This window comes from Phycodurus eques, chromosome 19, assembly GCF_024500275.1.
Source record: "Phycodurus eques isolate BA_2022a chromosome 19, UOR_Pequ_1.1, whole genome shotgun sequence".
Taxonomy (NCBI): Eukaryota; Metazoa; Chordata; class Actinopteri; order Syngnathiformes; family Syngnathidae; genus Phycodurus; species Phycodurus eques.
In genome coordinates, this window is record NC_084543.1 from 221,993 (window position 1) to 244,583 (window position 22,591).

Sequence of the window (22,591 nt, forward strand, 5' to 3'; positions counted from 1 at the left end):
TACAATGGAAGTTTTGATCTTGTAATCGATGATGTATTTTTTATCGTGTGTTTTACGAGGTGTGTTTGGTTTTGTTTCTCGACCATAGATTGGAAACAAGCTCTCTGCTAAATCTGGTGCAAGCATCTTTTCGTGTCTATCGATCCTGAATAATGTATGTGTACATTGTCCATAAACTATTGAGGTGGATTTTTTCGCCTGTGGTTCCGAGTCGGAGGTCACCCGGGAGAGCTGCGGCTTTCCGTCGGGCATTGGATGAACGAAGACTTCGAGACACTTGACGTTTGAGCTAATTCGATTTATTGAACAAGCCTTACTGTCATAACAGCTGCTAACATTGCCAGAACGACGAAAAAGGCCCCGAAAACCCCTGGATCTCAGTTTATCAAGGTGGAATTCTCTGGGTGTGGAATTAGCCCCTCCCTGGGTGCACCCGGACGGTGGCCGTTCCTCATGACCATATTTGGAATCGCACCCGCCTGCCGGCGCCTCACGTTCTAGCTACGCTCACACCCGGTACCGTTATCTTATAAGATGCAAAACAATCCTCTTTGCAGACCGGGACGCCTGTTGTGAACCCGAGACATGTTACTGTCTGGGCGGAGAAGGAAAACCCCCAAAAACGTACAAATGGTTGAAGGAAGTCCTTCGATGTAGAACGTCAAAGAAAAGATGGTTGACTTGAATGGAGATCTCCAAACATTTGGCCCTTGCAAAGGAGCTCTGGTTGTGGTACTATTGAAATATACTACACTATCCATCCATTTTCCATACCGCTTCTCCTCACTAGGGTCGCGGGCATGCTGGAGCTATCCCAGCTATCTTCGGGGGAGAGGCGGGGTACACCCTGAGCTGGTCGTCAGCCAATCGCAGGGCACATGTAAACAAACAACCATTAGCACCTATGGGCAATTTAGAGTATTCAATTAACCTACCATGCATGTTTTGGGGATGTGGGAGGAAGAAAACCCACACGGGCATGGGGAGAACATGCAAACTTCACACGGCATTTGAACCCGGCACCTCAGAACTGTGAGGCGGATGTGCTAACCAGTTGTTCACCGTGCCGCTCGAGGTGAGTCAGTTTCAGAATTACAGAGAAGTATTCTGAAATACCAACAAGTAGGGAGGAGAAGTACCCAGGGAAAACCCACGCAGGCACGGGGAGAACATGCAAACTCCAAACAGGCGAGGCCAGATTTGAACCCGCAACATCAGAACTGTGAGGCAGATGTGCTAACCGTGACGCCGTCCGTCAACTAAATTGAAAAAAATAATCATTGCCGGCACGGTGATGACTGGTTAGCACATCTGGCTCACAGTTCTGAAGTTGCAGGTTCAAGTCCCAGCCCCGCCTGTGTGGAGTTTGCATGTTGTCCCCGTGCCTGTGTGGCTTTTCTCCGGGTACTCCGGTTTCCTCCCACATCCCAAAAACATGCGTGGTAGGTTGAATGAAGACTCTAAATTGCCCGTAGGTGTGAATGTGAGTGCGAATGGTTGTTTGTTTGTTTCTACGTGCCCTGCGATTGGCTGGCGACCAGTTCAGGGCGTACCCCGCCTCTCGCCCAGAGCCAGTTGGGATGGGCGCCAACACGGCTTCGACCCGCGTGAGGAGAAGCAGTGTGGAAAATGGATGATGATAATCATTGCAGAACCGTCATATAGCGTGGGATTACAGTAAACACGTATACATTTCGATCGTCGCACATCCAAATACTTTTAAAGTCATGTGGAACACAAGCAGAAATCATTGTGTGTGCTGCGGACACACTAAATATTTTCGATGCAATTGCATCGTCAAAAGCAAAACTGTTCTTGTTTATCAGCGCTGCCGTGGAGTGAACTTTGCTTCGGGACCGCAAGACGACGATAACGCCAAAAACGTCTCGGCGACGAAACAACACACCCGTGAGTTGCACTTGGCTGGTGTCGAATTTTGACGTGTCGCCTATGTTGTGTTGTGATGTTTTGCGGTTTGATGATTTTGCTGTGTTATGTTGTGAAGTCTTGAGTTACATGTTTTTGTTGTGTTATGGTATTTTGCGACGTGTTGTTTTCAGGTCTTGTTTTTAAATGTGTTGTTGTTGTGTTCAAATGTCTTGTGATGTGTTTTAGTGTGCTGTGTTGCAGCAAAAGTACTGGTATTTATTACTTAAGTATAAGTACTGATACTTGTGCAAAAAAAAAAAAAAAAACTGGTAGAAGTACCGAAACCACTCAATTAAGCAAAAGTACACGCTTATAAATGTACTTAAGTAAAAAAATTAAACTGACATTTTTCAATCCAATAATAAAGTGCATGTAGTGAGAATTTTGTATCTCTTCAAATGATTGGCAGGCTTTCTCTCGGAGCAACAACAAAAAACCAATAATAATAACAGATAGGCTGAAATGAAAAGACGAGCATTTATTTGTTCTGCTGAAATAAAATTAGACAGTGAAATTAGACTGTTAACAGTAAAAACCGAAAAGCTAGATTTGTTTCAAACATTGTTTGCTCACTGCAATGGGGGTGTTACGGTTTTGTTTTGACAGTGGGCAAAGAAATGTGTTGGAATTAAGGCTTAAACGCGACATAGTTTACAGCCAGCGAGCCAGACTTCAAGCTAGCTTTCTAAAAAAAAAACTAACGTGGTTCGTCAGAATCAGAATCATCTTTATTTGCCAAGTATGTCCAAAAACACACAAGGAATTTGTCTCCGGTAGTTGGAGCCGCTCGAGTACGACAACAGGCAGGCAATTTATAGAACACTTTGGAGACAGAAAGACATTGATAAAAAAAAAAAGTCACTGAGCAGTAAAGGGTTGCTAGTTATCTGGTAATGCCGGTACCGGTACATTTTTTTTTTTCATTCAATGCAGGCAGCCCAAAAAATATTCTTCTACCAATGAAAGGTTATTCACAGTTCGGAGTTCGATTGTACGACGTGTGTGCAAGCGTACGCAGCACAATGTGCAGGCATCCTTGTTATTTTGGTTTCCTCAAACGTGGAATGTGCCGACACTCTGCCCCCACTAGCTTAACGTCGCCATAGGCACGCGGCTCGAAGGAAAGTGTCGTATCGACGAGGTCTATAATGCGCTTGGCCTGCTTACTTCAGGGTTTTCGGCGTTCTGCATTTTCGAAGGTTTTAAAAGTAACGAGCTGGTTTAAATTTCATTTTAAAAGTAACGTTAATTTTGTAAAAGTAAGAAGTAAAGTAAAAAGTCGCCAAGAAAATAAATACTCAAGTAAAGTACATATACCTGAAATATCTACTTAAAGCTATTATCCACAACTTTTTGTTGTTGTTAAAAAACAAAAAAAAAGTCATTTTCACACAAGCCACTACTAGAGGAAATGAGACAATGCTGATTAAGTCATTTAGTTCCTCGAACATCATGCTGTATTTGTTAGTATCTTATCTTTTCTATTTAGGGAATGCCCTATTCACTTCCCACGCTGGCCCGGTTGGTGGCGCACTGCAAATGATGGCACGGAAATGACGCATGTAAAGCACACAGTAAAAATGTCGTAGACTCACATATAAGGGGCAGAACATGCATTGCCTACGTCATAATGAAGCGACAGCTCCGTTCTTTTGTTGTCCTGCAGAATTCGCGCTTAACCAAATGCAGCCCTATGGGAGGCACAAGCTAGTGCAAACTGTAGGCTGGTCCCAAGCCCGGATAAATGCACAGGGTTGAGTCAGCAAGGGCATCCGGCTTAAAACTTTGCCAAACAAATATGAGCGTTCATCCAAAGAATTCCATACCGGATGGGTCGTGGCCCGTGGTGCAAACGAAAGCTAAATGTCAGCCATGTTGTTTTTCTGTCCCAGTTTGACAAACAAGATGGCCGCCAGGAAGCGTTGTGCTTTTTCCTCCCTCGAGGTGATGCTGTCAATCCTCTTTGTCGCCCTGACGACCGTCAGCATTACTCTGATCGCCGTGACGATCACGCACTCCGCAAACACCTGTGAGGACCCGCTGACACGCTAATGCTAACGCTGTGGCATTCGTGAAGACGTTGGTCTGTGTGTGTGTGATAGGTTCTGGACCGACTCCGCCCCCCGATCAAGAACCGCCTTTCCTGATTGGTGTAGGCCGCGCTGACTGTACCGGACCCCCTGCGGAACTTCCTCTGGTCGCTTGACTCACTACGCAATACACTTCCTGTAGGCCGTGCGCGACACACCTTTTATGCGTGTTTGTATGTGTGTTTTGGGGGTATATATATGCGTGTGTATTGTGTGTACGTTGTGTTTGTGCATGGTGTGAGTTGTGTGAGTGTTCGAATGTGTTCTGTGTGTAATGTGCATGGTGTGTGTGTATTGTGTTTATTGTGTGAGTGTGCATTAGTGTGTGTGTGTTGTGAGTGTGTATTGTGTGTGTATATACATTTACATACGTGTGTGTATATCGTGTGTCTGTTGCGTACGTGCATGATGTGAGTTATGTGTGTGTGTGTGTGTTTGAATGTGTTGTGTGTGCGTTTTGTGTTTGTTTATCGTGTGTGTGCGTGTCTTGTGAGTGTGTATACATGTGCGCGTGTGTGTGTAGATGGGGTATGCTAACCCTCAGCAAACGGCTGCGGGTATCCACACCCGTTTGTTCAGTCGTGCCGTCATCATCGACGACGGCCGCCGTAGAGTCGTCTTCGTCACCGTGGACATGGGAATGATCTCGCAGAGGCTCAGATTGGAGGTGCGCACACACACAACACAGATGCAAACACAAGCTCACTCCGTGTGTGTGTAATTGCAAATGACGTGTCACGTGATCAGGTCCTGAAGGCCCTTCGAGTGAAATACGGCGAGCAGTACCGGCAGGACAACGTGGTCCTGAGCGGGACGCACACGCACTCGGGCCCGGCCGGTTACTTCCAGTACACGCTTTTCATGATTAGCAGCAAAGGTTACCTCAGGTCGTCCATCCAGCCGCTGGTCAGAGGCATCGTCAAAGTGAGACTTGTCCGTCTGTCCGACGCCAGCAAATAGACGCGGCCTGTTGTTCAAACGTCAGCTTTCTTCCATCGCAAATACTGTATATGAGGTGTTCGGTTCTATTCCAGAGTATAGACAGAGCCCACAGCAGCGTGCGGCCGGGACGGATCTACAAGAACCGAGGACGTCTGGATGCCAGCAGCGTCAACAGAAGTCCTCACTCCTACCGCAACAACCCGCAGGATGAGCGAATCAAGTAAGCCGATCCCAGTCACCTGACTGTGACGGGCGAGCGTGCGCAAAGGCATGGAAGGATTTTCCAAATCTTAAAAGATTGTTTATATCTAACATGACGATAAAACATCTAACAGTTTAATTTAACAGTTGCGGTCGTATTGTGTGTCTTGCGCGCCGATGATCTCAACACACAACACTAAACGCAGAAAGACTGGTCCACCGCTGATCTAGAATCCAGTCCTCCAAGACAAAATCTTGCATGAAAATGTGTTCTAAAAAAAACAAGCAGAACGCAATCGGATGCTTTATTAGGAATCCCACTGGTGTTCTAGGCAGGATACGATCGCTGCAAGATGATTGGCTCCTGCATCATGGGAAGGGCAGGCTACGCAGATGTAGTGAGATGACCATTCTAAATGTGTGTCACATTTGTGCAAAATAAAAACAAAGATATTTGTCATGGTTAGGGTGGGTTACGTTTAGTGGGGTTCATATTAATGCTGCCTTCAGTGTGGCGGCGTTAACGTGAATCCCACAGAACTTCTTTTCCTGTCTGGAAGCAGTACGGCGTGTTCTACCGTGATAGAGCAGCCAACCATAGTGTGGCGGCGCGTCGCCTGGCAAGAACGTCTCCCGGATATGTCGCGCCGATGTTTCCCGAGTGTTTCTGAAGGGACCGCAGGCGGGATTGTTACAGAATGGTGAAGTGGTCAGTAAAAAGTCTTACTTTGGAAAATATTCTTCCCATCTGGGGTAACCAATTTTATACCCAAAACCACATTGGGCAGGACATGTTTTTGCTTTTAGTCACGGCCGCTACCTTGTTCCTCAGTGAGGTCGCTTCGTGATTGGCTATGTTCCGTTTCACGCCACAATTCACGGCGTCGTGACTTGGGACAAGTCGGCTTTCCCTGCACATGTGAAGATTATTGAACACGTTTAATATTTCAGATTGTCGGCCCCACCCGATGGACCCTGTTATCGGGACCGGTCCACTCGTAACACACCTCGGACCACACGATCATCTCATAGGGTCATTTTAGAAGACAGACTGTCCGCCGTTTGATGTGCTTGTTTGGAAGGAGCAAAATTGGGACAAAAACAGCCCGATTTTCTTTGTCTTTGGGCCTAAAGTCACGTGACTTTGTGGATGCTCGACCGTTACCATCTCCGATCTCCTTTAAGGTACGACGACAACGTGGACAAGGACATGGTGCTTCTCAAGTTCACCGACATGGACGGAGACGGCATTGGCCTGCTCAGGTAGCCGTAGCGACAAGAAGATGGCCGCCGCACGCGGGACGGGTCTAACTCTTGGACCTGGTCCTCCCCCAGCTGGTTCGCAGTGCACGCGGTCAGCATGAAGACGACCAATCGTCTGGTGAGCAGCGACAACGTGGGTTACGCCGCGTACCTGATGGAGAACCACAAAAACCCCACGGCGCTACCTGGACAGGTGACGTCAGCGCCGCCTCAACTTCCACTCAAAAGGACCAAAATCCAAAAGACTCACGGCCGCATTTACTGAGATCCCCAAAGTGGGCACTAAGCTGTGTGTCGACTCGAACAGATTGTATAGCGCATCATCTGCTAAGATTGCAGCAAATTGGCAAATTGGTGGCTTTCATGAGAGAACACTGCAAGCACAAAATGACCTTTGAATAACAACGTGACAAGATTGGTCTGTCAAAATGCAGAGTCTGCTTGGATTGGCCACTTCAACTTGTGAACCTCCTAGATAGTTCCTAAAATGTCCACTGAAAATATATCACTACAAAGGATCTTCAGTGGACAGTTCAGGCACTAACTAGGTCTGCTATGTAGGTACTGTAAAAATCCCTTTGTAATAATTTGGGAGTCAGTAATGATGAATGATTGCGAACGCAGTCGCAGTTTGCCAAATTCATCATTCCCGACTCCCGAATCTCTAGAAGGAGCAACGTGACAAGATTTTCCAAACATGACAGTCCAACAAACGTTGAGTCTGCTTGGAGCAATGTAGCAAGAATGTTAAAAAGCAGATGATGGCTTCCAGAGAAATTGACTTATTTATGTTGGGAAAAATGCCATTTTGGAGGTAGTTGTTTATGTGATACCACTTATAGAAAATCTGCTCCAAAAACGCCTTGAAATTAGAGTAAAACAGTAGAACTTGATTATTTATAAACATATCGTCCATTCCGTTTTGTCTGCTACTTTGGGAAGCCCTTTTCCGATTGGCTGACAAGTTTTCAGCTCAAAATATCCACCGATAAACTCGTCCGGGACGAAACTCCCCGGGAGGGCTTCTTCAAGTGGACACGTCAAAAGGAACGCAACATTTCTTATGGCGTCACTTGCCCTAAAAAGTCCATTAAATAGCACAAATGCATCGTTATTGGTGAAAATAGCAGTACAGTAGCTCGTGTACTTCCATCATTAATTGTGAATTTATTTGTTATGAAGGATTTTAGGGGGTTTCGAAGAGCTCGTCGTATTTTTTTTCTAAAAAAAACATACGACGAGCTCTTCGAAATTCCACAAAGATGGTGACATTGCTAGTTCGAAGGGATGGCAGTGGAAGTGGAAGAGGCAAACAAACACATTCCAGTGTTCTCCCACTGTGGGCCGAGCCAGTCCGCAAATAGGGAAAATCTGGGACTCATTGACACCCGCCCCAAAAAGTTTCGTAATGGCAATAGGTGCCACAAGATGGCGGCAAAGCACTTTTTTTTCTAGAATGCTGTGAATAAATGAAACTCCTGCCCTCAAGTCAACATAGTTTCTTGGCCCCAAATGCCACACGATGGCACCGTGGGATGTCCGTTTTTGTGGCATAAACCAGCCCCTCAAAATGTGTGTGTGTGTGCATGCGCGTGTCAGGCAGCTTTCGTGGCTGCTTTCTCCTCCAGTAACCTCGGCGACGTGAGTCCAAACATTCGAGGTCCTCACTGCGTCAACTCTGGATTGGCTTGCGACTACTTGAACAGCTCGTGCCCTGACGGAGGGGTAAACGCACACCACACGCACACACGCACACACACAGAGTGAACATGAGGTGTGTGTGTGTGTCTTTCAGACTAAGGAGTGTCAGGCGTTTGGACCCGGTGAAGACATGTTTGACAGCACCAGAATCATCGGACTCAACATCTACAGGAAGGCCAGGGTGTGTGTGTGTGTGTGCGTGTGTGAGTGTGAGGGAGAGAAAACGACGTGACTTTATACTGGGTTTTGTGTGTACGCGCGTATGTGTGTGTGTGTGTGTTTGCAGGAACTTTATTCTAACGCAGCGGAGGAAGTGACGGGGTTCGTCCGTTCGGCTCATCAGTGGGTCAACATGACGGACGTTGCTGTTCACGTCAACGACACGCACGTGGTCAGTGCGCACGCACACGTGCGTGCGTAATGACTGCTAATGCTAATACTGTGTGTGTGTGCGCGTGTCAGGTGAGTACGTGTAAACCGGCGCTGGGCCACAGTTTTGCGGCAGGAACCACAGATGGAGGAGGAGACCTCAACTTCACCCAAGGTCACGCTCACACATTTACATACTTACATACTGTACATTGAAAAGTATACATAACGTACATGTACACGTGCAGTACATTGATGCCTATATGCTGTATACAGTGGACCCCCGCTATTCGCTGGGGATAGGGAGTGGGCTGGACCGCGATTGGCGAAAATGTAAGGTTAATTGATGGCTGTTAGAATTGCATTGAAAAAAGATTTTTTTTTCTTAAAGAAGTGGGGATGAACTGGCAATAAGCGTTTTCAGGGTTGGTTCATCCCAAAAAAGAAGAAGAAACAAAAAATCTGCAGGAACACGACCGCGAGTATGCGGGCGTCCACAAGCAAACGCGCCTCATTTAAGAAACGAGGAGTGTGCGTGTGTGTGTCCCTGCACATGCGCGTGCAGGCGCCGTGGAGGGCGACCCATTTTGGGACGGTATCCGAGACGCCCTCCTTGGTCAACCGTCCAATCAGACGCAGGAATGCCACCGGCCCAAACCGATCCTGTTCAGCACGGGAGAGGTGGGCGGAGTTTCACTTGCCTGTTACATCGTCTCAAATACAACATACATACAACTGTATGTGTGTGTGTGCGTGTAGATGAACTGGCCATTGCCATGGCACCCAGAGATCATTGACGTTCAGATCCTCACAGTTGGGTCTGTAGCAGTTGTCGCTGTTCCCGGAGAGATGACGTAACAACAAACACACGCAAGCACACAATATCTCCTGTGAAGCCCAATAATGATGTGTGTGCGTGTGTGTATATGTGTGAGACAGCACCATGGCAGGCAGGAGGTTAAGAGAAGCCGTTCAACGGGTGTGTCAACTTCACACACACACACACCCACACACAACGCATACGCACCGTTTCTGACTGTCTCAAGCTGCAACACACGATGCGGGACGTGGGTGTGTCTGCGTGCGTGTGTGTGTACGTGTGTCAGGAGCTTCAGTCGGAGGGGGCGTTCTCGGACGTGGATGTGGTGATTGCAGGCCTGAGCAACGTATACACGCACTACATTACCACCTATGAGGAGTACCAGGTATATGCGCACACACTAATATGTGAACATGTAGGTGCAAGGTGAAGTAAGTACCATGATGATGATGATGATGAAGCTGTGCCTTTCAGGTTCAGAGGTACGAAGGCGCGTCCACCATCTTCGGTCCGCACACGCTCAGCGCGTATGTCCTCAAATTCGGCGACCTGGCACGCGCCATCGCTCAGGTGAGACCCGACGCCTTCTCGGAAACCGAATAGAACCGAGAGAAACTCGAGGGTGAGGTCGATGCGGCACGGCGGCCTAGCGGTTGGGCTGCCTTGGTTTTGTGTTTTTTGGTTTCGTCGTTTAATTTTCTCGTTGTCCGATTGTTTGGTATTCTATTCGTCTCGTTCTTTGGTTGTCTGCTTTTCCTCGTGTGTAGCTAGAGTAGTGTGTAGCAACGGAAACCGGAAGGCTTCATGTCTAATTACGGAACTTAGCGATGATGTCATCACGCAGGACAAAGTCGGGTCCGTCCCGCCGGGTCCGCCTCCTCCCTTCTTCCAGAAGAATCTTTTCAACCTGTTACCTGCGGCGCCAGTGGACAGCAAACCGGACAACAGCACTTTTGGAGAAGTCCTAGTGCAGGTCCTTCCCGTCTACAGACAGGTAGGATGCAAACACACACACACAAGCAGTGAAGTCTGATCTTCAACGGACGGCGTTTGGTTTCCAGGGTGATGTGGTGTCCGTCACCTTTGTGGCAGGAAACCCCAGACACTCGGGAGACGTGGTGAGAAAAAAACTCCTTATCTGTTTGTCTGGTTTTGTCTTGGACCGGTTGTTTGGTTGTCTCATTCTCCGCTTGTCAGACTTTCTGTTTCTGTTTTTGTCTGGTTGCGTGTGTGTTTTTTTTTTTTTTGGGCCGTCTGGTTTTCATTTTCTCTCATTGTTTGTTTTTCTGGTCTCATTCTTTGGCAGTCTGGTTTTCTCATTCTCTTGTTGTCTGTTTTTTGGGTTGTCTCGTTCTTTGTTGTCTGGTTTTCTCTTTCTCTGATTGTTCGGTCGTCTGTTTTTCTGGTCGTCTGGTTTGATGACTGGACTCCTCTTGACGAATGTCATTTGTGTCTGGTCAGAGAGATCAAAGCTTTGTTGCCGTGGAGATGCACGACAACACCAGCGACTCCTGGACGCTGGTCCACACCGACGCGTCCTGGGAGACCAGGTGCGTGTGAGCAAACCCGTTTGCGCTAACAATGCTAACGTCCGCCATGTTCGGAGGATGACCGAATGGTGCGCGTGCGTCCGGTCGCAGGTTCCGCTGGCTCAAAGGTCCCGAGCGCCGGAGCAACGCCACGGTGGAGTGGCACATCCCCACGAACGCCGCCGTCGCGTCCTACAGGATCAAACACTTTGGCCACTACAAGAGCATGAAAGGCCTGCGACCGGTCATCACACCCTACCAGGGCACGTCCGACGTCTTTCGGGTCAGCGGCAGTTTTTATTACCGGTGACCTTTGACCGCTTGTACTTCCACCAGTCTTTGGATTCAGGTCGTGTTACTTCCTGTTTCTCACGTCAATAAAATGACTTTGTAATTTGTTTTCAGTTGCGATAGAAACAGCAATCAGTCCTCTGGCTCACTGTTGCGCCCGCAAGCTTTGCTGTATTGTTCTTCTATTGTCGTTGTCTGTGTTTAGGGGTTTTCTTGTTGGAAATTGAGTATTGTTGTGTTGGCATATCATTATGGTGTTGTTCTTGGGGTGTATTGCCAGAGTTGTGTTTCTGCATTGTCGTCATTACCTTTGATCATCGCAATATGAGACCTAAACATGAGCCATTTATTATTGAGTAATTGTGTCAGAATAATCATCAGAATCATAATTTTACAGTACCGAAATCATAAGTTTAATATTCAATGTTTCGAGAGAAAGCATCCAACATTAGGTGTGTACAGCTGTTGGACCCGGGTGGCCAACATTCGGAGGACATTCTACTCTTAGAAGTCGTAGTCCCATCCCGAGTTGTCGTCCGGAGGCGGTTCCTCGCTGTCCGCGGGAAAACGGTCAAAGTTGCCGGTGTCAGTCGTAGACGAGACCTGAACGCAACCACGCACTTCAACGAGACCGGAAACTTTCTCTACAGGGCATCGATCAAAACGTCCTCAGAACATCACAGCAATCATCACAACCAACATCATCACATCCACCGCGGCCATCTTCGGAACCTTTCGTGGACCGGCACAACCGTGTTCAGAACCTTCAAAGTCATTTGACCAAAGTGGGCTGCCACTCACGTTTGGTGTGATGGGCGGGGTCATCGTTCCTTTCTCTAAGCCTTCCCAATCGAAACCCTCAAACCACCTGTGCGCGCACACACACATCCAATGCTGATGCCTGTGGTTGTAAAGAGGAGGAAGAAGCGCCGCGTCGCGTTCTCACTGGTGTATCCGGACGTCCTCGCTGTTCTTCAGCGTTCCCAGTCTCTCTCCGGGCTCGTCCCTGCGGACAAAGACGTGTTATTCGGAAAGGACGCGACGCGCTGAAGACGGCGTGCGCCCTCGCCCACCTGCACAAGTTCTTGATGAGATCGGCGGCGTCCTGGCTGATTTTCTCGGGGAACTCTAGCACGTCCACGCCCCGGAGGACCGCGGCGTACGTCTGCACCGCGTCTGCGCCGCAGAACGGGGGGCTGGAAGCCCCGAGGACAGAAAAACACATCGCAAGGAGAAGGGGAACATAAAGAAGAGGAGAAAGTAAACAATAGGAAGAAGAAAAGGAGGACAAGAATAACCTCTGACCTGCCAGTGAGAAGTTCAAACATGAGGACGCCAAGAGACCAAAGATCAGCGCGGGTGTCGTGACCTTTGTTGAGGATGACCTCCGGGGCCATGTACTCGGGAGTCCCACAGAAGGTCCACGTCTTCTCCGTCTCGTTCGTCTTTGCCTTCCTGCTCTCCCCGAAGCCGAGCTTCTTGGCGAAACTAAAGTCCACCTGCGGAGGGGCGAGCCGGTCAGTCACGACGAGACGACGACGACGTCGCACTAGCGCACGCACCAACTTGGCGTAACCGCGGGCGTCCAGGAGGACGTTTTCGGGCTTCAGGTCCCTGTACACGATTCGTCTGGCGTGAAGGTAGGACAACGCCTGCAGCACGCACGCCACGTAGAAGCGGCTGCACGCAGCCGCAAAACAACCCCTGACGCACAGACAAGACCAAAAACATGAAGAAGCAGAGGAGAAGGCCGTAGACATGTTGACAAGGATCTCGCGGGTTGGGCCATTGCTATAATATGTCAGTGTGTCCGCCATATTGGATGTGGTGGATCTGGCCGGTAAACAAATGCAAGTCAGTGGAGTGAACTTCAGAAAGCCATCACTTGAGGCGCAACAATTACTCAATTCATCAACAACAAATGAATCATCAAACTCGTTGACAACTATTTTCATAAGCGATTGTTTTGAGACCTGGTTGAACTTAAAATTGTCCAAATCCTCTGATTTCAGCCTCTCAACAGTAAATATTCTCCAATTTCTGTCATCCTCTGTGAAAGTTTCTTTTCTGCTTTTACTTTGGAAAACAATGATCAATGATCAACATTTTTGACGATTTTCTGACCGATGCTACACAGGAACTGAATCAAGATCAATTTATGTGTGTATTTTCTGCACTGTCAATTTAAAATAATGTCTCGTTCTTGAGGAAATTGAAAAATACACGTCTAAATAATCATCCTGTTCCTTTTATAGTTCAGCCACTGGCCAGGATGATAATCTCAGTTTCACATCAAGTATATTTATTGTGAGGTTTCGGTGGGAAAAAAACATTTAGCGTCTCATCGTGACGTTAAGTCAAACTGGGTGACAATACGCGGCAGTGCATGTCGCGTTTTTTGGGACGGCTTTGTAAATTTATGAAAAACCAAGTTAAAGGAGAAGTAAGAAGTGCAAGAGATTAAGATGAGCGCAGCGTCGTTCGTGCCTGTCCCTGAGGAGCGTCCACAGCTCGCCGCCGAGACACGCCTCCATCAGCATGTACAGGTACTTGCTGTCCTTAAAGGTGCGATACAACCTGCGCACAAACATGGTCAAGACTTGGTTTTACTCTGAAAGGCTACTTTTATTTTGTAGGAGCCGCTGCCGTTGTGTACCTGACCACAAAGCGGCAGCGCGTCTGGCTCATGATGACCTTCTCCGAGCGCGCCTGCTCCCGCTGCCCCCCCGAAAGCAGCTGCCGCTTCTTCAGGAGCTTCATGGCGAACGTCCTCGTCTGCTCGCGCTTCAGCTGCACCTGAACGCAACGCCACGCCCACTTTGAGACGCTAACGCCGACATGTGACACAACGTGTTTGTGGAAGCATTCACACGTAAACAAACATACACACTAAAACGCTTCGCTCCGCATCCTCCTGCGATCGGTCGTACCAGCTGGACGCGTCCAAATCCTCCGACTCCGAGCGTCTGGACCACGTTAAAGTCGCTGAGCTGAAGGCGGGAAAAGAAAACGCTTCGGTCCTCCTCGGAGCTGCAAATACAACAAAAACGGAGACGGGACGTCAAAGAGGTTTCGGAGGCGGGAGCGGGAGGACCGGAACCGTTCGGGCGGCACCTGCAGCATTTGACCACACGGAAGAAGGGGAAGGTTCTGGAGGTCCTCACGGAGAAGGAGACCGCGGGGGCAGGGAGACCGGCGGAACGTCTACCCGGCAACAGAAACAACTCACGCATCTTACCGTCCGCACGCCCAACTTCCTGTCTACGGGCCCAAACGACTCCCCAAGTGTTCTCGTGTTGTCCGTTAGAGCGCTCCGGTCGTCAGGAGAAGGTTCCGGATGAGAGCCGACCCAAAGGGTCGCGCTTAGCCCGTCGGTCACGCCGGAAGACGCTGCCGTGACCCGGGGATACCGGAGACTTCCCGTCAGCCGGGACAGCTCCTAGGACAAATTTAGCTCGCAAACATTCCCGAGAGGTTCCTGAGCTAAAAGAAGACAACGTGCGTCGGTCACATGACCTCCCTGCGTGTGTGTCAGAGAGAGAGAGAGAGAGAGAGAGAACACAATGTTACTTGTGACCATAAAATAGTGCTAATGTCGCCATAAGCACAGCCAAAACAACAGCAAAAACATCTGCAACTGTTTTCTCAAGTTAGAAGTGGGCTGAAATTTTCAGGTTTGGCCAGTGACAAACTACGCTGCATGCTAAAGCTGTTGTTTTCATAGTCTGTAATGTAACTGAGTCGTGCACGGCCGTCACGACTCGAGTTGATTGGCCCGCGAAGCCCAATCGAAGACTTTGTGCGCGGACATGTGAGTTTCTTGTGTCGTCAAACGTTACTAATCACGGCGGATTGGAGCAACGGCGCCCGATGCAAAAGTCGAAAACAAAAGTCTAAAAATAGATGGCGCACGCAGTTGTTGATAAATGAAAGTAGCGAGCGGCATGTAGATTATTGGAACGCAGTAAAAGCAACGTTTCTTCTTCACATAATACGTGAGTAAAAGTACAAAGTATGCTTCATTAAAACTACTCTGACAAGTACAATTCTTCCAAAATGTTACATGAGTAAATATAACGGAATAAAAGTAGCGCGTTCCTACCCACCTCGGTTATTATCATTATTATTATTGTTCTTGTTGGTGTTATTACATGATTGAGCATTAGTAATTCATTAGTGAGTTACTATCATTCATTCATTCATTCCTCTTCCATATCGCTTATCCTCGCTTGGGTCGCGGGCGTACTGGAGCCTATCCCAGCCGACTCTGGGCGAGAGGTGGGGGGGACCCTGAACCGGTCGCCGGCCAATTGCAGGCCAGATAGAAACAAACAACCGTCGGCACTCACATTCACACCTAAGGGCAATCAACCTTCCACGCACGCGTGTTTTTGGGATGTGGGAGGAAACCGGAGCACCCGGAGAAAAGCCACGCAGGCACGGGAAGAAGAGTTATTATCTTGGTAATATAAATATTGCAATATTCTAAGTATTATTTAGAATTTTGCAGTGTGAAACTACACCAGCCGCAATATTAGGTAAACGTGCGCAACGTGTAGAGTTGGGCTGCAACAATTCTTTGGGCTCATGTTGGATTTTAAAGCGCACACATGCGCAAGCTCATTTTTACAAATCAAAAGTTAACCTGTATTTGTAAATTATAAAACATATTTTTGGGAATAAATAATTATTTCTCATTTTAAGATATATTTATAATTCATGGAATTATAATTAATTACTGCAGTATGCTAATAAATAAAATATAGTTAATTGTACATGTAAAATTAGATTTTATTTTTACTCAATAAATGTAGCACTATTTGATAAAATACATTTAAAGTAAAATGAATGTAAAATTGTTTATCTTACTATTATTATTTACAAAGAATGAATGAACTAATCGTTTAACGAGATAAATGAAGAAATAAAAAATAATACATTTTAATTGACCAATTTTGGGGGGGCAGCTCAATTACTGTACCAAATATTGTAAATGATCGGTGGACTGGAGAACGGAACGTCCCCCCGCCCCAAACAACCCTCACCGTATATGGCCCCATGACCGTACTTTGAAGACCCCTGGAATGAACAGAATGGAAGAAAATAAATATTTTTTCTCAGCAACACAATTTCATTAAACTAATGAAGTCTGCACAAGCAAATGATTTCCTTTACTGACAATAACAACTCTGGCTCTCTTTCCGTGTGTGTGTGTGTGTGTGTGTGTGTGTGCGAACACATTGATAGCAGCAGGTTAAACATTAATGGTGACTTGTAAAGCTAACACCAAGACAGTGAACCTTTGGAGTTTGATATGATGTGATCACACATGCGTGCGTGCGCACACACACGCACGCACACACACACACACACACACACACACACACAGAATGGTCAGAATGAGACAAGTCTGAGTGGAGGGAGGTGATCTCTGAAATTGCTCAGGTGAGTTTTTGTGTTTCTCCCTAAAAAGAAAAAAGTCGACCAAACATCAAACTCTTATACGTTTATATATTTGTATATGTTTGTATATGTAGAAATCGATAGAATAGATGAAAACGGGTCATTCAGTCGTAGGAGGGCAAACAAGGCAGGAGGGCGCGCGTGTGAAGCGGCTAACATGCTAAGTGTGCAGTTTCATACGGACAATTCAAATTGAATCTAAAGTTGTTGTGAGAATTCCAAAGAAATCAGGATACGTCCTTTTCCTTCTTCTGGTTGCTGCTGTAGAAATGTTTCCAGCAAAAAAAAAAACAACTAAATTTAAGAGTCCTTGGGTCTCTTGAAAGGCATTACAATCTATGTCTTATTGTTGTTATTATTATTATTGTTATTATTATAAGTGATAAGCAATCATGAAAACAAACAAATCCAAAATAACAACAAGCAAGCGGGTGAGCGACGCCTCTGAGACAAATGCTGCTGATTGGTCATCTCAGGGTGACATGAACTGTTTCTTCTCATGACCTTTGACTTCACACACACACACACACACCAAATACACACAAGTCCACATACATCACATAAAGTCCATACACTTTCACACTCAAAGTTTGAGCTGCAGCCATCTAACCTTTTTTGTTTTTGTTTTCTTTTTATCTCCCTCGTCCTTCTGCTCTTCCTCCTCGTCTTCCTGGTGATCCAGTGAGCTCTGCTAATTTCCTTGATTTATCAAGCTGTCAATCAAAGCCAATGGAAACCAATCAAAAGGTAGGAGGGGAGGGACTAGTGGGGGCGCAGAAGGAAGCGGGGCTGAGGGCGCTGGTGCAGAGGACGGGGTACCGCCTCCAGCAGGTAAAGTTGGCGTGTCCGTCCGCATTGACATGCCAACGTGCTCCATATGAAATTGAGTGTGGGGTGCCCCAAGGGTCAATCTTAGGTCTAGGTCTTTTGACTCTAAGTTTACGTTTATTCCACAAATCTGGAATGTAACCAAGATTGGGTTTTACCATTTTAGAAACATAGCAAGAGTCCGCCCATTTCTCTCTTAGGCTAACACGGATTATTTATTATTTCATTATTCATTGAGCTATTCATTATTTTGAGCCTATTTTATTGTATCTCCAGTTGTCCTTCAGTTTTTATCCTGTGTTACGGCGTTTTAGTTTTTGAAAGTTTAACATGGGAGCCTCCACTCCGGGAGGTGTGTTCTGCGTGCCCACGGGGATACCGTCGTGCAGTTTCTCCGTGGCCGGGGATCAGGGGGCGCCGCACAATGCGAAGAGTCCACCCGGTCTCCCGGGGTCGTGCCGGTCTCTGTGGCGGCATCCTCTGTGGGTGCGGGCTGTGGCCCCTCTGGGTGTGGATGGCTCCCACGTTGTCTTGCCTCACGTGGATCCTCAGTGCCGTGCCGTGTCTCGACACTATTCGTCAATATGTGCCGTGCGTGTGCCCGTGTGGGCGCGTTTTGCCTTTGTATGTGGTGACGGAAGGGTTGGGTGTGTGTATATTTCTTGCTGTTTTAATTGTCTGCTTTTATCTCTGTGTCAGAATTTGTGTTGCATTTTAATATATGAAAAGTGTTCTGTAAATTAGATTTAAAAACATGCTAATGTGATAACACGCTAACATGCGGCAGGAGAACGGCCAGCGCCGCTATGGCGGCCCCCCGCCCGGCTGGGACGGGCCCCCCCCGGAAAGAGGGAGCGAAATCTTTGTGGGTAAACTCCCACGAGATCTCTTCGAGGACGAGCTCGTGCCGCTCTGCGAGAAGGTGGGACGCCATCTTACGGGGGGTGGACGTGTTGCATGGTGTTGTGTTGGTGTGTGTGTGCGTGTGTTTGGCATGAGTCAAGTGTGTGTGGGTGTGTGTGTGTGTGTGTGTGAGATAGTCCGAATGTTTCCGTGCGTGTTGCCTACGTCTCTGTGAGTTTTTGGTTTGTGGTGTGTGTGTGTTCTATACGTGTGTGCGCGTGTATGCGTAGCATGAGTATGTGTTCTTTCTCTCTGTCGACCTTCGGTGGTCTCGCGTCAGTTCGGTCAGATCTTCGAGGTGAGGATGATGATGGACTTCAACGGCAACAACCGCGGCTACGCCTTCGTCACCTTCGCCAGCAAACGAGAAGCGCGAGCGGCCATGAAGCAGCTCAACAACTACGAGATCAGGTGACCGCAGCCAACGTCCGGGTGGGCGTCTGTCGATCGCGCGTCTGACCCTGCCCCCGACCCCCCAGGAGCGGGCGCCTGTTGGGCGTGTGCGCCAGCGTGGACAACTGCCGACTGTTCGTGGGCGGCATCCCGAAGAGCAAAAAGCGCGACGAGATCCTGGCCGAGATGCGCAAGGTGACGGACGGCGCGGTCGACGTCATCGTCTACCCCAGCGCGGCCGACAAAAGCAAAAACCGGGGATTCGCCTTCGTCGAGTACGACAGCCACCGGGCGGCGGCCATGGCGCGCCGGAAGCTGTTGCCAGGTAACACGCACGTGGACACTTCCCGGTCGCGGGGCCGTGACTTCCCGCGTCGCCTCAGGCCGCATCCAGCTGTGGGGTCACGGCATCGCGGTCGACTGGGCGGAGCCTGAGGTGGAGGTGGACGAGGACACCATGGCGACCGTCAAGATTCTCTACGTCAGGAACCTCATGCTGCACACCAGCGAGGAGAACATCCACAAGGAGTTCGACGGCATCAAAACAGGTGACCGCCGTGAGCCACAGCGTCAGCGTCGGCGCGACGAACGCGAGCGTTCGCCTGACGAGCGTGTGCCGCAGGTGCGGTGGAGAGAGTGAAGAAGATCCGAGACTACGCCTTCGTCCACTTCACGCACCGCGACGACGCCATCGACGCCATGAAGGCCCTCGACGGGAAGGTGACGGCGACGCTCGCACGCGCGCGCGTGGGCGCGCACGGTCTCACATGCGCGCGGCGTTCCCAGGTGTTGGACGGGTCGCCCATCGAGGTGACGCTGGCGAAGCCGGTGGACAAGGACAGCTACGTGCGCTACACGCGAGGGACGGGAGGACGAGGAAGCTCGCTGCTGCTGCACGACGACTACGCAGGCCTGACCCTGGGACAGGTGCCCGACAATAATAACAAGAAGAAGAATGCATTTGATATATTGTGGCATTGGACTTTTTAAGAGTTGTTTGAGTTTCGGGGAACTGGACTCGGCTGGTTTGACTTCGGGGGCAGTTGCCTTTCTGTTTGCATCGTGACCAAGAGTTTTGTCTCCAACGCCCCTCAGGTGTACGACCCCACGCTGGCCTACCTCGGGGCGCCGGTGTTCTACGCCCCGCACGCGTACGCCGCCGCCCCGCCCCACTTCCGCTTCCCACCCGCCAAAGGTCTCGTCGCAAGTCGCGGCCTGTTCAGGACGCCTTCTGTTCGAGGTCAGAGGTCGCCTTGACTTTTCTTCATGTGTACAGTGTCAATCAAACGACGACTACTGGACGTCTGATGCGCGCTCTCCGCTACGTGTTATAGGAGCCGCTTCCTCCGTCGTCAGTCGGCTCGCTTCTTGATTGGCTACATCCCGTTCTTCGTCACGATCCGCTATGTCACGTGACCGAACCCGAAAATAGCCGCCGGATAGCTGACTTCCTGTGTACGCTACGCTACCGAGCGTGACTAGGTTTGACGACGCGATTGTTCAAATTGTATTTTCTTTAGGGCTGGGGTCTCCGGACAAACGTTTCTGCGAGTCTCTGTGACAGTCACGGCCCAGTTCGCCTTTCGGCCGAGCCGAGAGGGATCGCTTAAGACCCGTTTTGCCGAATATTTCCGCAGTAACAGTCGGCTTTCCCCACACGAGTCAAGACTTTTGTTGGTGAATATCGAAGGCCTTCAATATTTAAGATTGTCGGCCCGACTCGTTTGGGACACGATTATCGGGACGAACGCACCTCGGAGCTCACGATCGTCTTAGAAGACAGACGAGAGCGTGCCGTTTGCCGTCCGTGGTCGGCAAGAGCAAAATCCGGACAAAAACAGACCCGTGATCTCGATGTGTGTACCGGGCCTTAAAAGGCGCATTTACGGAAGATTACTTGCGAGAAGAGCTTGTGGGCCGGCAAAGGTTCCACCTGGGCTGCTGTTTCGACGTCCAGTAGGAGTTTAGAATCAACAGGAATGCTGGGAAGACTGCCTGCGTGTGTGTGCGCATGCGTGTCATCACAGTTGCTCGTGATTGCGGCTGATTCGAGCTGATGTGGTTGGTTTCTCCTGTAGAAGTTTACATGAGTGTGCCTGTAGGGGCGGCGGGGGTACGCGGGCTGGGCGGGCGGGGCTACCTCACCTACGCGGCGGCGGGGGGCGGCGCGAGCGCGTGCCGCCAGGCCGGCGCCCCCAAGAGGGGCGACGACAAGCTGTACGACCTCCTGCCCGGCACGGAGCTGACGCCCGTGACGCCGGTCGGCGGCGGCCTGAAGTCCGCCGGGCCCAAGCCGGCGCCGCAGGTAACGGCCGCGCATACGCGGGACCCGAGCGAGGGGATGTGCTTACGACACAAGCGCGCACGCAACACGTAGATACGCACGCACACACATAGCACATGGACACAGGTGCATGCACACACACACGGTACACATACAACACACTCAGAAACACACACCCACAACACACACTCATGAAACACACTTGCACACAAAAAACATATGCAGACACACACACACACACTATACATACGCGGACACACAACACACTCTACATACACACGCACACACTCACATTTCAGTCACACGCAAACACACAACACATACACAGACACATTCAATACCCCCCCGCCCCAAAACACACAATATACATACACTAACAACACACACACAACATATGCATGCACACGCAAACAAGAAACACGCTCGCAGAAACACGCGCACAACACACGCATAAACAATATCCGTACGTACAGACGTATGCACGCACACGCACGCGCAATCTTCCTGAGACCCGCTGTCTGACCGGTGTGTGTGCAGGTTCTTGAGGAGTTGTGCGAGAAAAACAGCTGGGGGGCGCCAGTGTACCAGCTGCACTCGGCCATCGGACCCGACCAGCGCCAGCTGTTCCTCTACATGGTCACCATCCCCGCACTCGCCACGCACAACCCCAACGGGTAAGCACCGCCGCCGCCCGGCCGCCGCACCGGGCACCGGCCCGCCCGCGGGGCGTTGCACGTTTGCCGGAGCACCCGAAGAAAAAGCAAAGCGCGTTTGCGGCGACGCAGAAAGGCCCAGGCTCGGCCAGCCCGTAAGGTCGCTAGACGTACCGTATGAGTAAGAGCGCCACGTTGTCCCGCCCGCCCGCCCGCCCGCAGGCTCCCGTTCACGCCGACCAAGCTGAGCGCCGCCGTGGACGAAGCCAGGGCGCACGCGGCCGAGCACACGCTGCGCACGCTGGGGCTGCCCTCCGAGGGCGCCGGGCCCGCCCCGGACGCCACCCTGGCCGCGGTGGCCTTCCCAGGTATGTGAAGGTCCGTACCCAGCAGACGCCGGCAGGCACCGGGCACGCCGAGGACGGAAAGTGAAGATGCGCTCCGTGTCTTCCAGGTTACGCTTTGGCTTGCCCGGCGCAGGGGGGCGTGGCCTCTCAGCTGAAGCAGGCTGTCTCTTTGGGCCAGGACGTGGTCGCCGCGTACGGCGCCTACGAGGCCTACCCCGCCTTCGCTATTGCGGCGCGACACAGCGACGCATACGGCGTGTTTTGACCGGCGCCGCTTTTATTGTGAAGGCGCGGAATCGGGAAGTGCTTTGATTTCTGCTGGTTTCTTTCTTCCACGCTCGGTGGTTTCCGTCCTGCACCCAAATACGATTGACCTTGGTCTTTTCGTTGCTTTTCTTCCCCATTCCCAGGACATTTTTCTTTCCGACTTTGCTCCGTGATTTTGTGAAGAAGCTGATCAGCTCGTGCCTCATCTTCACCTTGACAGTATTAAAGCTTTATTTTGATAGCACGCCACACAACCTACTTCCTGTCTTCTGTCTACCTCTGAACGCAAACATGACGAGCAGTCGCATCTTTCGTCAT

At 49.8% G+C, this 22,591-nt stretch overlaps 3 protein-coding genes across 5 annotated transcripts; 2 read left to right on the forward strand and 1 right to left on the reverse strand.

Moving 5' to 3' along the window:
• Positions 1-1,482: 1,482 nt before the first annotated feature.
• Positions 1,483-13,142, forward strand: asah2 (N-acylsphingosine amidohydrolase 2). Of its 2 annotated transcripts, XM_061663921.1 has the most exons (21): positions 1,483-1,908; positions 3,822-3,958; positions 4,032-4,126; positions 4,543-4,686; positions 4,767-4,943; positions 5,054-5,181; positions 6,348-6,425; positions 6,498-6,618; positions 8,025-8,150; positions 8,221-8,307; positions 8,413-8,517; positions 8,589-8,670; positions 9,061-9,176; positions 9,255-9,349; positions 9,435-9,474; positions 9,602-9,700; positions 9,790-9,885; positions 10,160-10,309; positions 10,377-10,433; positions 10,777-10,865; positions 10,956-13,142. In XM_061663921.1, the coding sequence occupies exons 2-21, from the start codon at positions 3,835-3,837 to the stop codon at positions 11,152-11,154; spliced, it is 2,208 nt and encodes a 735-aa protein (XP_061519905.1). In that variant the 5' UTR covers positions 1,483-1,908; positions 3,822-3,834; the 3' UTR covers positions 11,155-13,142. The 2 variants fall into 2 exon arrangements, with proteins under 2 accessions (XP_061519905.1, XP_061519906.1); XM_061663922.1 differs by lacking the exon at positions 8,025-8,150.
• On the reverse strand, positions 11,488-14,731 carry LOC133395184 (cGMP-dependent protein kinase 1-like). The gene is made up of 9 exons (XM_061663923.1): positions 14,066-14,731; positions 13,792-13,931; positions 13,623-13,712; positions 12,698-12,839; positions 12,441-12,634; positions 12,209-12,331; positions 12,082-12,141; positions 11,937-12,003; positions 11,488-11,738 (listed from the first exon to the last, which is right to left on the reverse strand). The coding sequence occupies exons 1-9, from the start codon at positions 14,366-14,368 to the stop codon at positions 11,640-11,642; spliced, it is 1,218 nt and encodes a 405-aa protein (XP_061519907.1). The 5' UTR covers positions 14,369-14,731; the 3' UTR covers positions 11,488-11,639.
• Positions 14,732-17,290: 2,559 nt separating this feature from the next.
• On the forward strand, positions 17,291-22,271 carry a1cf (apobec1 complementation factor). Of its 2 annotated transcripts, none has more exons than XM_061706195.1 (12): positions 17,291-17,429; positions 18,214-18,348; positions 18,610-18,740; positions 18,809-19,047; positions 19,106-19,270; positions 19,345-19,442; positions 19,509-19,649; positions 19,818-19,962; positions 20,801-21,027; positions 21,544-21,680; positions 21,882-22,027; positions 22,114-22,271. In XM_061706195.1, the coding sequence occupies exons 1-12, from the start codon at positions 17,328-17,330 to the stop codon at positions 22,269-22,271; spliced, it is 1,824 nt and encodes a 607-aa protein (XP_061562179.1). In that variant the 5' UTR covers positions 17,291-17,327. The 2 variants fall into 2 exon arrangements, with proteins under 2 accessions (XP_061562179.1, XP_061562180.1); XM_061706196.1 differs by having other exon boundaries at positions 20,825-21,027.
• The last annotated feature ends 320 nt before the right edge of the window (positions 22,272-22,591 follow it).